At 40.9% G+C, this 11,242-nt stretch overlaps 1 protein-coding gene across 1 annotated transcript; it reads left to right on the plus strand.

Moving 5' to 3' along the window:
* Positions 1-3,996: 3,996 nt before the first annotated feature.
* LOC123460953 (olfactory receptor 2A1/2A42-like) lies at positions 3,997-5,104 on the plus strand. Its single transcript, XM_045151365.1, has 2 exons — positions 3,997-4,817; positions 4,999-5,104. The coding sequence occupies exons 1-2, from the start codon at positions 3,997-3,999 to the stop codon at positions 5,102-5,104; spliced, it is 927 nt and encodes a 308-aa protein (XP_045007300.1).
* The last annotated feature ends 6,138 nt before the right edge of the window (positions 5,105-11,242 follow it).

The following is an 11,242-nucleotide window of genomic DNA, read 5'->3' on the forward strand; positions in this document are numbered from 1 at the left end:
CCTTGAGTTCGAGGCCACCCTGAGATTACATAGTGAATTCCAGGTCAACCTGGGCTACAGTGAGACCTTACCTCGAAAAACAAAACAAAACAACAACAACAAAAGAACAGCTTCTGAATTTTTGCAAGGCAAGATAAATTTAAATTTTAAAAATACGAAGAAAAGTAAAACAGGAGATGGGGCCAGGGGAGCCATTTTAAACAGGATAGTCAAAAAAGACTCAAACAGCCCAGCATTATGGCCCATGCCTTTAATCCCAGACTCAGGAGGCAGATGTAGGAGGATTGCTGTTAGTTCGAGGCCAGCTTGAGGCTACACAGTGAATTCCAAATCAGCCTGGACTAGAGAGAAACCCTATGTCAAAACAAACAGACCTAAATATTCCCTGATAAGATGACATGTGAGCAAATACTTGAAAAACTATGAAGGTATAAAACAAGAAAATTTGGAGAAAGAATCTTTAGCTGTGGGAACAGACATTTCAGAGTCCTGAAGTAGCAGTATGCTTTGAATGATGAATAGCCAAAAGATGTATGACTGAAGCACATGGTGTAGGAAGTGAGAGGTAGGAGGTTAAACACCAGGAAGTTATAAGGGCCCTTGGAGCTCTCAGGGTACTTTGGGTTTACTCTGAATGGTACAAGAAGTCACCAGAGTAGCAATGGTTGTTGCTTTGTACTTTTAAAGGATATTTTATTTTTTTATTTGAGAGAGAGAAAGAGGTAGAGAGAGGGAGAGAGGAGGAGGAGGAGGAGGAGAGAAATGGGTATGCCAGGGCATCCAGCCAAAACAAACTCCAGACACATGTGTCATCTTGTGCATCTGGCTTATGTGGGTCATAGGGAATTGAATGTGGGTCCTTTGGCTTTGCAGGCAAGTGCCTTCACTGCTAAGCCATCTCTTCAGCCCAGTTGTTGCTTTGTTTTAAGATAATACCTCACCCTGTATCCCAGGCTGGCACTGAACTCATGGATCTTCTTATTTCAGTCTCCTGAATGCTTGGATTACAAGTGCCTGACTCCACCACACTCAGCTTCACTGGACAGTTTGGAAAAGAGGATTCACATGATCTAGTCTACTTTTATTTACTTATTTTTATTTTAGAGTGAGTGAGAGCAAGAGAGATAGAGAGAAAGAAAAAAAGAATTGGCACACCAGGGACTCAGCCCCTACAATCGAATTCCAGATGCTTGTGCCACCTAGTGGGCATGTGAAATCTTTCAGTTACCTCATCTTTGTGCATTTGACTAATGTGGGATCTGGAGAGAGACTGAACATGGGTCCTTGGGCTTCATAGGCAAGCACCTTAACCACTAAGCCATCTCTCCGGCCCTAGCCTATTTTTTAACATAGTCATTCTATCATCTGCACTGAGGAAAAACTATGGGGAAAGAGAGTGGAAAACTTGGGACTATTTGGGGGTATTGCAATATTACTAGCAAGAGAAGATAATAATTTAGATTAATAATAATGAATTATAAATAATTATTAGTAATGGTGGAGATAGTGAGAACTGATCTTTTCTTCTACATATCTTTGAAAGACAATCTAAATGCTTTGTGATGTTATATACAGACAGTGAGAAAGAGAAAACTTCAGCATATGTTGAGCTTTTTAAAATTTATTTCAGGCACCAATGGATAAAGACTGTAAGAAGAGTAGGTTAAAAGAGAAACCCTGGTAGTTTAACTTTAGAAAATGTTGAATATAAACTGGGCATGGTGGCACATGCTTTTAATCCCAGCACTTGGGAGGCAAAAGTGGGAGGATCACCATTAATTCGAGGCTACAAAGTGAATTCCAGGTCAGCCTGTGCTAGACCAAAATCCTACCTTGAAAAAAAAAACCCAGAAAATATTAAGTATAAGTTTCCCATTACATGTTCCAATGGAGATAGATATCAAGTAGCCAATCGGATAGATGAATTCAAAGAGAATGCATGGAACTATATTCAAGTTGAGCAGCATATGGCTAGCATCTAAAGCCAAAGATATACTCACAACTGAGCAGGAATTCAAATGCAGATCCTGCTAAGTCATACTATTGCATACTACCTCAAATACAAACATTATCATCACTTTATTCTTCCCATCTGAGCTAGAATTCTACCCATGGTTTTATGAGGTTCATTTTAATCTAAATTAATGTATATTGGCTTCTCAGTTTAACATCTGAGATATTGAAATTCTGTTCCAAGGTTTGGAGGTTTTCTATGAATAAAAACATTTTCATTTCCAATGAAAATTTTAATACTGTAAAATGTGTAATTTCTGCCCTATATAATTGTTAATGCACAAATCAAGTTTTCACATACTTTCACCTTAATTGGCTTATGTTGCATTGTCACCCTGATAAACTCTTCATGTGTTTTGACCATGTGAGAGACAAATTTTAGCTTCATGTAACAGTAAGAACATGGGACTTCTGTGAGTCCTGACCCATCATTTGTTGATCATCTACTATGAATGTCTGATTTTTATGAAAAGAGAAATAGTGAGGCTGCCCTCAGTAGACTAGGTGATAATGAAATCACGTTCATTGAAATATTTTATACAATGGCATTTAATACATGGTCATTTTCTTCTCTTAAAGATCTGGAAAAGGTGGCATACTCAGGTGATTTCATTCTGCAACCGTCATATTACAACCAGCAAAGGATAATGATAAAGGATTAATCAGAAATGAGCTCTGTTATCTAAACTGCTGACCTTGAATTGAGGTTGAGTCCAGATCAAAGTGAAGCTCTGTCTCTACCACCCCCCACCCAGCTCTCTCTTGTGAGCAAACCTGTGGAGGATTATTTGTCTTCTGGCTTTTAAGAAAAGCTTTTCAGACACAAAGGCAGTTCATTTTCAAATGAATGTCTTTCATCTTTTTAAGAAATGCTAGGGGCTCCGAACTTTTCTCTGGGTTGCTAATTTTGAGTCCCAATAACCATCTTGATATGTCCATTTGTTCTGTACAGGTATAACAACTGCAGCCAGAGGCTAAGGTTCAAGAGAACCAACATGCTTTGGTGAATTTCCCCTTTGTCTTGAAATGTAGGGCAAGAGCATGTGAGTTTTCAAAAATATAGCTGTCAGAGAGGAAGGAGGAAAAGGAAATAAACTGGGATGCTCTTTTTTTTAATTTGTTTATTTGTCAGGTCATTTGCAGTACCATCTAGTCTTGGTATTTGAAATAACAACTTGAGGAAAAATCAAAGTCTAGACTGTTTTAGCTTACTAGAAAACATTTGTATTTTCCTAGTGTCCTGACTTTGATTGGTTTATGCTGTATGTGTTGTGTGTGTACACATGTGCACAAGGCTGTGTGCATATGTTCCTTAAAACAAGACTGCAATTCTATCATGTGAACTTTGGAATTTGATCAGGGGTAATTAATTAGACAAGTCAAAAATATTTATTAGGGGCTGGAGAGATGGTCTAGCGGTTAAGCGCTTGCCTGTGAAGCCTAAGGACCCCAGTTCGAGGCTCCGTTCCCCAGGTCCCACGTTAGCCAGATGCACAAGGGGGGCGCACGCGTCTGGAGTTAGTTTGCAGAGGCTGGAAGCCCTGGCGCACCCATTCTCTCTCTCCCTCTATCTGTCTTTCTCTCTGTGTCTGTCACTCTCAAATAAATAAATTAACTAATTAAAAAAATATATTTATTAGTTATGCTGGGCGTGGTGGTGCATGCCTTTAATCCCAGCACTTGGGAGGCAGAGTTAGGAGGATTGCCATGAGTTCCAGGCCACCCTGAAACTACTTAGTGAATTCCAGGTCATCCTGAGTTAGAGTGAGACCCTACCTCGAAAAACCAAAAAAAAAAAAATTTATTAGATGGCCTAATAATTCCCTAAAACTATATGAGACCCTTTTGAATCAATTATTCTCTGGGTGTGGAGGCAGATTTTTTGACTTCAGCTCTTGTCTCTGTGGATCTCATATTGCATTCTAACATTGACAGTGCCAACCAGTCAGAAATATGTCCTCTTGTCTTCTCAGAAGGAAGGCCATGCACAGTCGAGGTTGGAGAAATCACAGGTCCATAACTGAGTTTATCCTATTGGGCTTCTCCAGGAATTCCAGGATCAACTGGATCCTTTTCTTCATCTTCCTCATCCTCTACTTGCTTACGGTTGTGGGCAACGGGCTCATTGTTGCCCTGATCAGAGTAGATGCACGTCTCCACACACCCATGTACTTCTTCCTCAGTATCCTCTCCCTGCTGGATCTCAGTTGTGCCACCACAACAGTGCCCCAGATGCTGGCTCATTTAGTAAGCAAGAATAAGACCATCTCTTATGTTGGGTGTGTCATCCAGATGTACATTTTTCTAACACTAGGCATCACTGAGACATGGATTTTTGCAGTTATGGTCTATGACAGATATGTTGCCATAGGCTATCCGCTCCACTATGGGGTCCAGTGTATAATCCTGGTAGTCAGCTCTGCTCTTTGTGGTCTCATCTGTGCCCTTGTCTACAGTCTCTGCTCGATGACTCTGCCCTACTCTGGTCCAAATGAGATCAACTACGTCTTTTGTGAAATTCCTGCTGTTTTGAAGTTGGCCTGTGCAGATATATCCCTCAATGACCAAGTGGACTTCATCTTGGGTTTCATCTTGCTTTTAATCCCATTGTCCCTCATCTTGACATCATATGTTCATATCTTCATGGTTAGTCTAAGGATTCGTTCCACCCAAGGGCAGATGAAGACCTTCTCCACCTGTGCCTCACGCATCACTGTGGTCACCATGTTCTGTATTCTGGTCATGTACATGAGGCCTGGCTCTGATGCCTCCCCAGTGGATGACAAGAACTTGACCTTGTTCTTATAATGTCATCTCTGCCTTTCTTTTTGGGGGGGGGGGGCGGCGGGGGCTCAAGGTAGGGTTTCACTGTAGCCCAGGCTGACCTGGAATTCACTATGTAGTCTCAGGGTGGCCTTGAACTCACAATGATCCTCCTACCTCTACCTCCCAAGTGCTGGGATTAAAGGTGTGTGTCACCATGCCCAGTTTCATCTCTGCCTTTTTTAACCCCATTATTTATAGCCTTCAGAACAAAGATATGACGAGGGCATTCCGCAAGTTAATTGTAATGGGTGAGGACACTCAGTAGGCCACGTACCTTGACTGTCTGAAGTGTTTCTGGTCTCTTGTAACACTTCACTGAAGTTCTTGGAGTGAATAAAGTGGGCTTCCTAGGATAAGCAAGATAGCTAGGAGGAAAAAAGTCTCTCACACTAATTTGCTAATGGAAGCATTCAGAAAGGACTCAGAGAATTGTGTTCAAGGCTTAACTACATCATTGACCTTCTGTGGCTTTGGAAAAGTCACTGTGGCCTGAAAAAGTCAGTGTCTCTAAATTTAATTTCCAAATGATGCACCTCATTTCATGACATTTGGTATGTCTAAATAATAATAGCTAGCATGTCTATTTAACAGTCACTGTCAAAGTGCCTTTTATGTCCTTTTCTATTTCTTTTCTGTTTGTTGTTGTTGTTGTTGTTTGGTGACAATGTTTTTCCCTTCCTTCTCTTTTCTCTTTCCTTCTTCCTTCCATCCTTTTTTTTTTTTCTCTCTCTCTCTCTTTCTTCTTTCTTGCCTCACTATGTTGCCCAGGCTGGTCTTGTATTCATGTGCTTAAGCAATCCTCCTGCCTCATCCTACTGGGTGGTTAGCAATGAAAATGCATACCATGCTGCCCAGCTGATGTGTCCTTGTCACTTTAATTCATATAAAAACTCTAGAGGCACCTCTCTAATTGGACTGCAGTCTTGCTCCACAGGAGGAAATACATACCTGAAACTGAAAACCTATGACAGGGGAAGTCATGAGCTAGGGGTATAATGTCTGCTCATGTCTGGCTAAATGTACATACTATGCTCACCAAACTGCCTAATAAGCCCTTCTCTTAATGTTCATACCCATACATTAATGCTACTATCACTTTTGATTAGAGAAGCTTCTCTTTTCAGATTGTAGTGACCTTGGGATGACTCAGAAGGTACCATAGTGCTGAGATGAAGTGACACAAGAGTGCTCAACACTGAAATATCTCTATCACACTTTCCTAGGCTCAGAGTCCATTGCGGAAGAGGTAGCAGAAAGAATGTAAGAGCCAAAGGAAGGGTGGGACTGTTTACAATGCACTTTTCCAGCTACAAAATGACCTGGATATCCATGACCTTGCAATGCCTGACACTACCTACACAGGACCATCATAATAGGAGGAAAATATGATGACATCAAAATAAAGAGAGACTGATTGAGAGGGGGAGGGGATATGATGGAGAGTGGAGTTGCAAAGGCAAAATTGGGGGGGGGGAATTACCATGTTTTTTTATCTATAATTATGGAAGCTGTCAATAAAAATAATAATAAACTCTAGAGGAAGGTGTCTCCTTTATACAAATAAAGAAACTGAAAACAAAAACATTAAATAAATTTCCAAATGTCAACACGCTAGAAAGTAACATGGCTGAAGGGTTGAACCCAAGGACTTGTTCCACAGCCCAGGCTCTTATCTAGTATATTATTTACAAGATTCTTAAGCAGGCAATAGGAAATTCTGAGGCTTAGCTGAGATAATTAAGTGGCTACTACTGAGGAAAGATAAAAAGACTTAAGCTTATTATCCTGAAGTCACAGTACAGCTCCAGAGCCTTGAAACATCATGGCTCTCTTAGGAACTTGAGCTCCTTATGACCAGCAAGCTGGAGCCCAAGCCCGTAGAATGGTCATTGCAATGATCACATGCCAACAAATGTTTGTTGAGAGATTTTCATCTTACCTTTAAGTTTGTGAACTCTATTTTCAGATCTTCACTTTTGTGAGCCTCTCTCTGATTTCTCTTATGTCAGTTCCAACTATAGCTTCAAAGTACCCTGAGTTTTATTTATACGTGGAATGTTTTGGTTTCCATGACTGACCTACCCCTTTCCTCTGCCACTGGAGAGACAGTGAGACAGTGGTAAGAGCCTTATATCTCAGTCTTGATTTAATTTGTTGGAATCATAAAAGAAAAACCCTGAAGTTCTCCAGAATTCAGTGCTGTCCTACATAGCACAGAGATGATGACCACGTTTGGTTGTCTGTGCCAATGAACCTCAAATGCAAACAGGGTTTAAGATTTAAGCAATTGATGGGGACTTCCAGCCAAGATGGCAACCGCCTAGCTGTGCTGCAAATCCTGGGGAAAGATAGGCAGGACATTAAGGTTTTTCTGGGTCTTCTTGTCTGGGGGAGAGCTCGGGGGGGGGGGGGGAACAGGGAATTGTAGATCCCCTCGTGGGTGGGTAGAACACCCATTCCACCAAATATCTGGGTGCCCCATCCCTTCCCATGCTGGTCCTGCACCCCATCTCAGAACCCCATCCCAGCCCCCGTTCCATGACCCCCCTCCAATGCTCAGTCCTGGAGCCCTGTCCCGCACCCTTCCTGCCCCCCATCCCAGCGCCCCGTCCTGTGCTCCATCATGGTGCCCATCCTGTGCCCAGTCCTGTGCCCAGTCCTGTGCCCTTCCTGTGCCCCATCAGGGTGCCATCCCCAGCCATCCCCCATTCTCCTGTGGCAGGGGAGCACAGACTGTTTCCCAGTCCCAGTGTTCCCAGCCAGAGTTTGGGCTGCTTCAGGACTTGGTACCTCAGTCCCCCTCCAAGCTCAAAGGCAGGCAGCTTTGGCACATTACCTTGAGAATTCAGGCAACTTTGGCCCCCCTGTCAGGCAGTAGATAGGTGGCTTTGGCAAGTGGAAGCCAAAGCCCAGGCTGCTTGGCAAATGCCCCAGGCTGCCTCAGATTCCCATTGCACTAGAGCCCAGGCTGATCCACCTACCTACATGCCCATACACTGTCATGGGCAGGCCACAGTGCAAAAGAAATACCATGAAAAATCAAGTGCAAGAAAATCCAGTTAGATCATCCAGTCCTACAATAAAAAATACATCTAACCAAAACATAGAAGAGTCATTAGGATCAGAACATCATGAACAATGCAACCCTGACCAACCTACTGGTAGAACTTGCAGGAAAGCAACAAAGGACCGACAATCATGTGGATGCTACCATCACTAAGCTAGAACAAATTGATAAGAGATTAGAAGGGGTTCAAAGAGAGTTAATAGATTTGAGGGAGAGTGAAAAAAAAAAAGGACCTTAAAAATCAGCTGGCCATGCTAAATAAAGACATAAAGAAATGCAAGGATGAATTCCAAGAATCATCAAGAAAATCAGAAAATGATGTGAAAAGGGAGATTGACAGAGCAATGAAAATGATACATAGAAAAGTAGTAGAAAATGCAAACTTAATTGAACAAGTCCAAAACTCTCTAGAGGCTCTCAAGAATAGAGTCAGCAAAGTGGAGGATAGAAACTCTGATCTGGAAGACAAGAGGGAAGAAACAGTTCGAGAGTTCAAAGACATCAGTAACTTCAAAAGTTCCTGTGAACAGAACATGAGGGAATTGTGGGATACACTTAAACGTCCTACTATCAGAATCATTGGAATAACAGAAGGAGAAGAATTTCAGACCAAAGGCATGGAGAACTTATTTAACAAAATAATTGAAGAAAACTTCCCCAGTCTCTTAAAAGAAAGACCCATCAAGATGCAAGAAGCCAATAGAACTCCAAACAGACTGGACCAAAGGAGAAATTCTCCAAAACATATTATCATTAAGACTCTAAACATTGACACCTAAGAGAGAATCCTAAAAGCAGCTAGGGAAAAACAGCACACCACTTTCAAAGGTAACCCCATCAGAATTACCTCAGACTTCTCAATGGAAACCCTGAAAGCTAGAAAGGCCTGGAATGAAACACCCCAAAGTCTAAGAACCTATGGCTTCCAACCCAAACTATTCTACCCAGCAAAACTATCCCTCATAATAGATGGTGGAAGAAAAACTTTCCATGACAAAAGCCAGCTTTACAATTATATGAACGCAAAACCAAACCTACAGAGAGTATGTTAGGAAATTCTCCACAGAGAAGAAACAAATAACCAAACTCAAATGCCTACAAGAAGAAGATCACAATAACCAAACTCAGAGTAGGCACAAAAAACATCAAAGCCCATGAAAACACCAACATACACTTACCATCACAATATGGCAGGGATCAAATCAAATCTCACAGTTATTGCCCTAATTATTAATGGCCTTAATTCACCCATCAAGAGACACAAGCTAACAGGATGGATCAAAAAATTAGACCCCTCAATCTGTTGCCTTCAAGAAACCCACCTCACCACTAAAAACAGACACCTCCTCAGGGTGAAAGGGTGGAAAACAATATTCCAAGCAAATAGGAATAAGAAACAAGCAGGTGTAGCTATATTAATATTGGATAAAATAGACTTCAAAGCAAAAATAATCAAAAAAGACAAAGAAAGCCACTTCATACTTATCAAGGGAATGATCCATCAAGAGGATATTTCAATCATAAATCTGTATGCACCAAACACAGGGACACCACAGTTCATAAAACAAAACCTACTTGACAATAAAACAGAAATAACCACCAACACCATCATAGCTGGGGACTTCAATACACCATTATCAGTAATAAACAGATCATCCAAACAGAAACTCAACAGGGAAGTAAGAGAAGTAAGATCACTTAGACATAATGGACATCTACAGAACTTTCCACCCCAAATCCACAGACTACACATCTTCTCAGCAGCCCATGAACATTCTCTAAAATAGACCATATGCTGGGTCACAAAGACTGCCTCCACATATTTAGGAAAATTGACATAATTCCCTGCATGATATCAGATCACAATGCTATATTGCTAGAAATCAAGAACAAAAGACACACCAAAAATCCCAATGGCACCTGGAAACTGAATAGCACACTCTTAAACAATAAGTGGATAGTGGTTGAAATAAAAAATGATATTGCAAAATTCCTGGAATTGAATGACAATGAGAACACATCATACCAAAACTTATGGGACACAATGAAGGCAGTCCTCAGGGGAAAATTCATAGCACTCAATGCCTTCATAAAAAAGACAGGAAGATCCCAAATCAATAACCTAACTATCCATCTAAAGGCACTGGAAAAACAAGAAAAATCCAACCCAAAGAGCTCCAGAAGGAAGGGAATAATTAAAATCAGAGCAGAAATTAATGAATTGGAAACCAAGGAAATAAGACAATTGACAAAACAAAGAGCTGGTTTTTTGAAAAAATAAACAAAATTCACAAACCCCTGGCCAATTTGATCAAGCAAAAAAAGGAGAGGTTTCAAATTAACAAAATTCAAAATGAAAAAGGAGAGATCACAACAGACATAAGTGAAATTAGGAGAATCATCAGGACTTATTTCAAAAACCTCTACTCCGCAAAACTGGATAATGTGGAGGAGATGGATAAATTCCTGGAGGCATACCATCTATCAAAGCTAAACTCAGAGCAGATTAATCACCTCCATGAACCCATCATACTCAGGGAGATTGAAAAACTAATAAAAACTAATTAAAAAAAAAAAAACCTCCCCAAAAAGAAGAGTCCAGGACCAGATGACTTCTCAGCTGAATTCGATCAAACCTTCATGGAAGAACTCAAACCAATCTTCCTTAAACTGTGCCACACAATCGAAGAACAGGGAAAGCTACCCAACTCCTTTTATGAAGCTAGTATCACCCTAATTCCAAAACCAGGCAGAGATGCCACAAGAAAAGAAAACTACCGGCCTGTTTCCCTAATGAACTTAGATGCAAAGATCCTGAACAAAATCCTCACAAACCAAATCCAACAACACATCCAAAGCATCATCCACCTCGACCAAGTGGGATTCATCCCAGGAACACAAGGGTGGTTCAATATATGGAAATCTGTCAATGTAATACACCACATAAACAAGGTTAAACATAAAAACCACATGATCATTTCAATAGATGCAGAAAAGGCCTTTGACAAGATACAACATCACTTCATGATCAAAACATTAAAGAGAATTGGCACAGTTGGTACATATCTTAACATAATAAAGGCAATATACAAAGCTCCAAAGACCCAAATAATACTTAATGGAGAGAGACTGGAGGAATTCCCATTAAGATCAGGAACAAGACAGGGTTGTCCTCTCTCATCTCTGCTTTTCAATATAGTACTGGAAGTCCTAGCTCAAGCAATAAGACAGGAGAAGGAAATAAAAGGGATACAATTTGGAAAGGAAGAAGTTAAGTTAGCTCTATTCACTGATGACATGATTGTATATGTAAGAGAGCCGAGAGACTCCATCCTA

This window comes from Jaculus jaculus, chromosome 5 (genome assembly GCF_020740685.1).
Source record: "Jaculus jaculus isolate mJacJac1 chromosome 5, mJacJac1.mat.Y.cur, whole genome shotgun sequence".
NCBI lineage: Eukaryota > Metazoa > Chordata > Mammalia > Rodentia > Dipodidae > Jaculus > Jaculus jaculus.

Coding starts and splice junctions, on each gene's coding strand:
- LOC123460953 (XM_045151365.1), top strand. CDS start 3,997: ATGCACAGTCGAGGTTGGAGAAATCACAGGTCCATAACTGAGTTTATC. Junction 4,818..4,998: donor AAGAACTTGACCTTGTTCTT/ATAATGTCATCT, acceptor TGTCACCATGCC/CAGTTTCATCTCTGCCTTTT.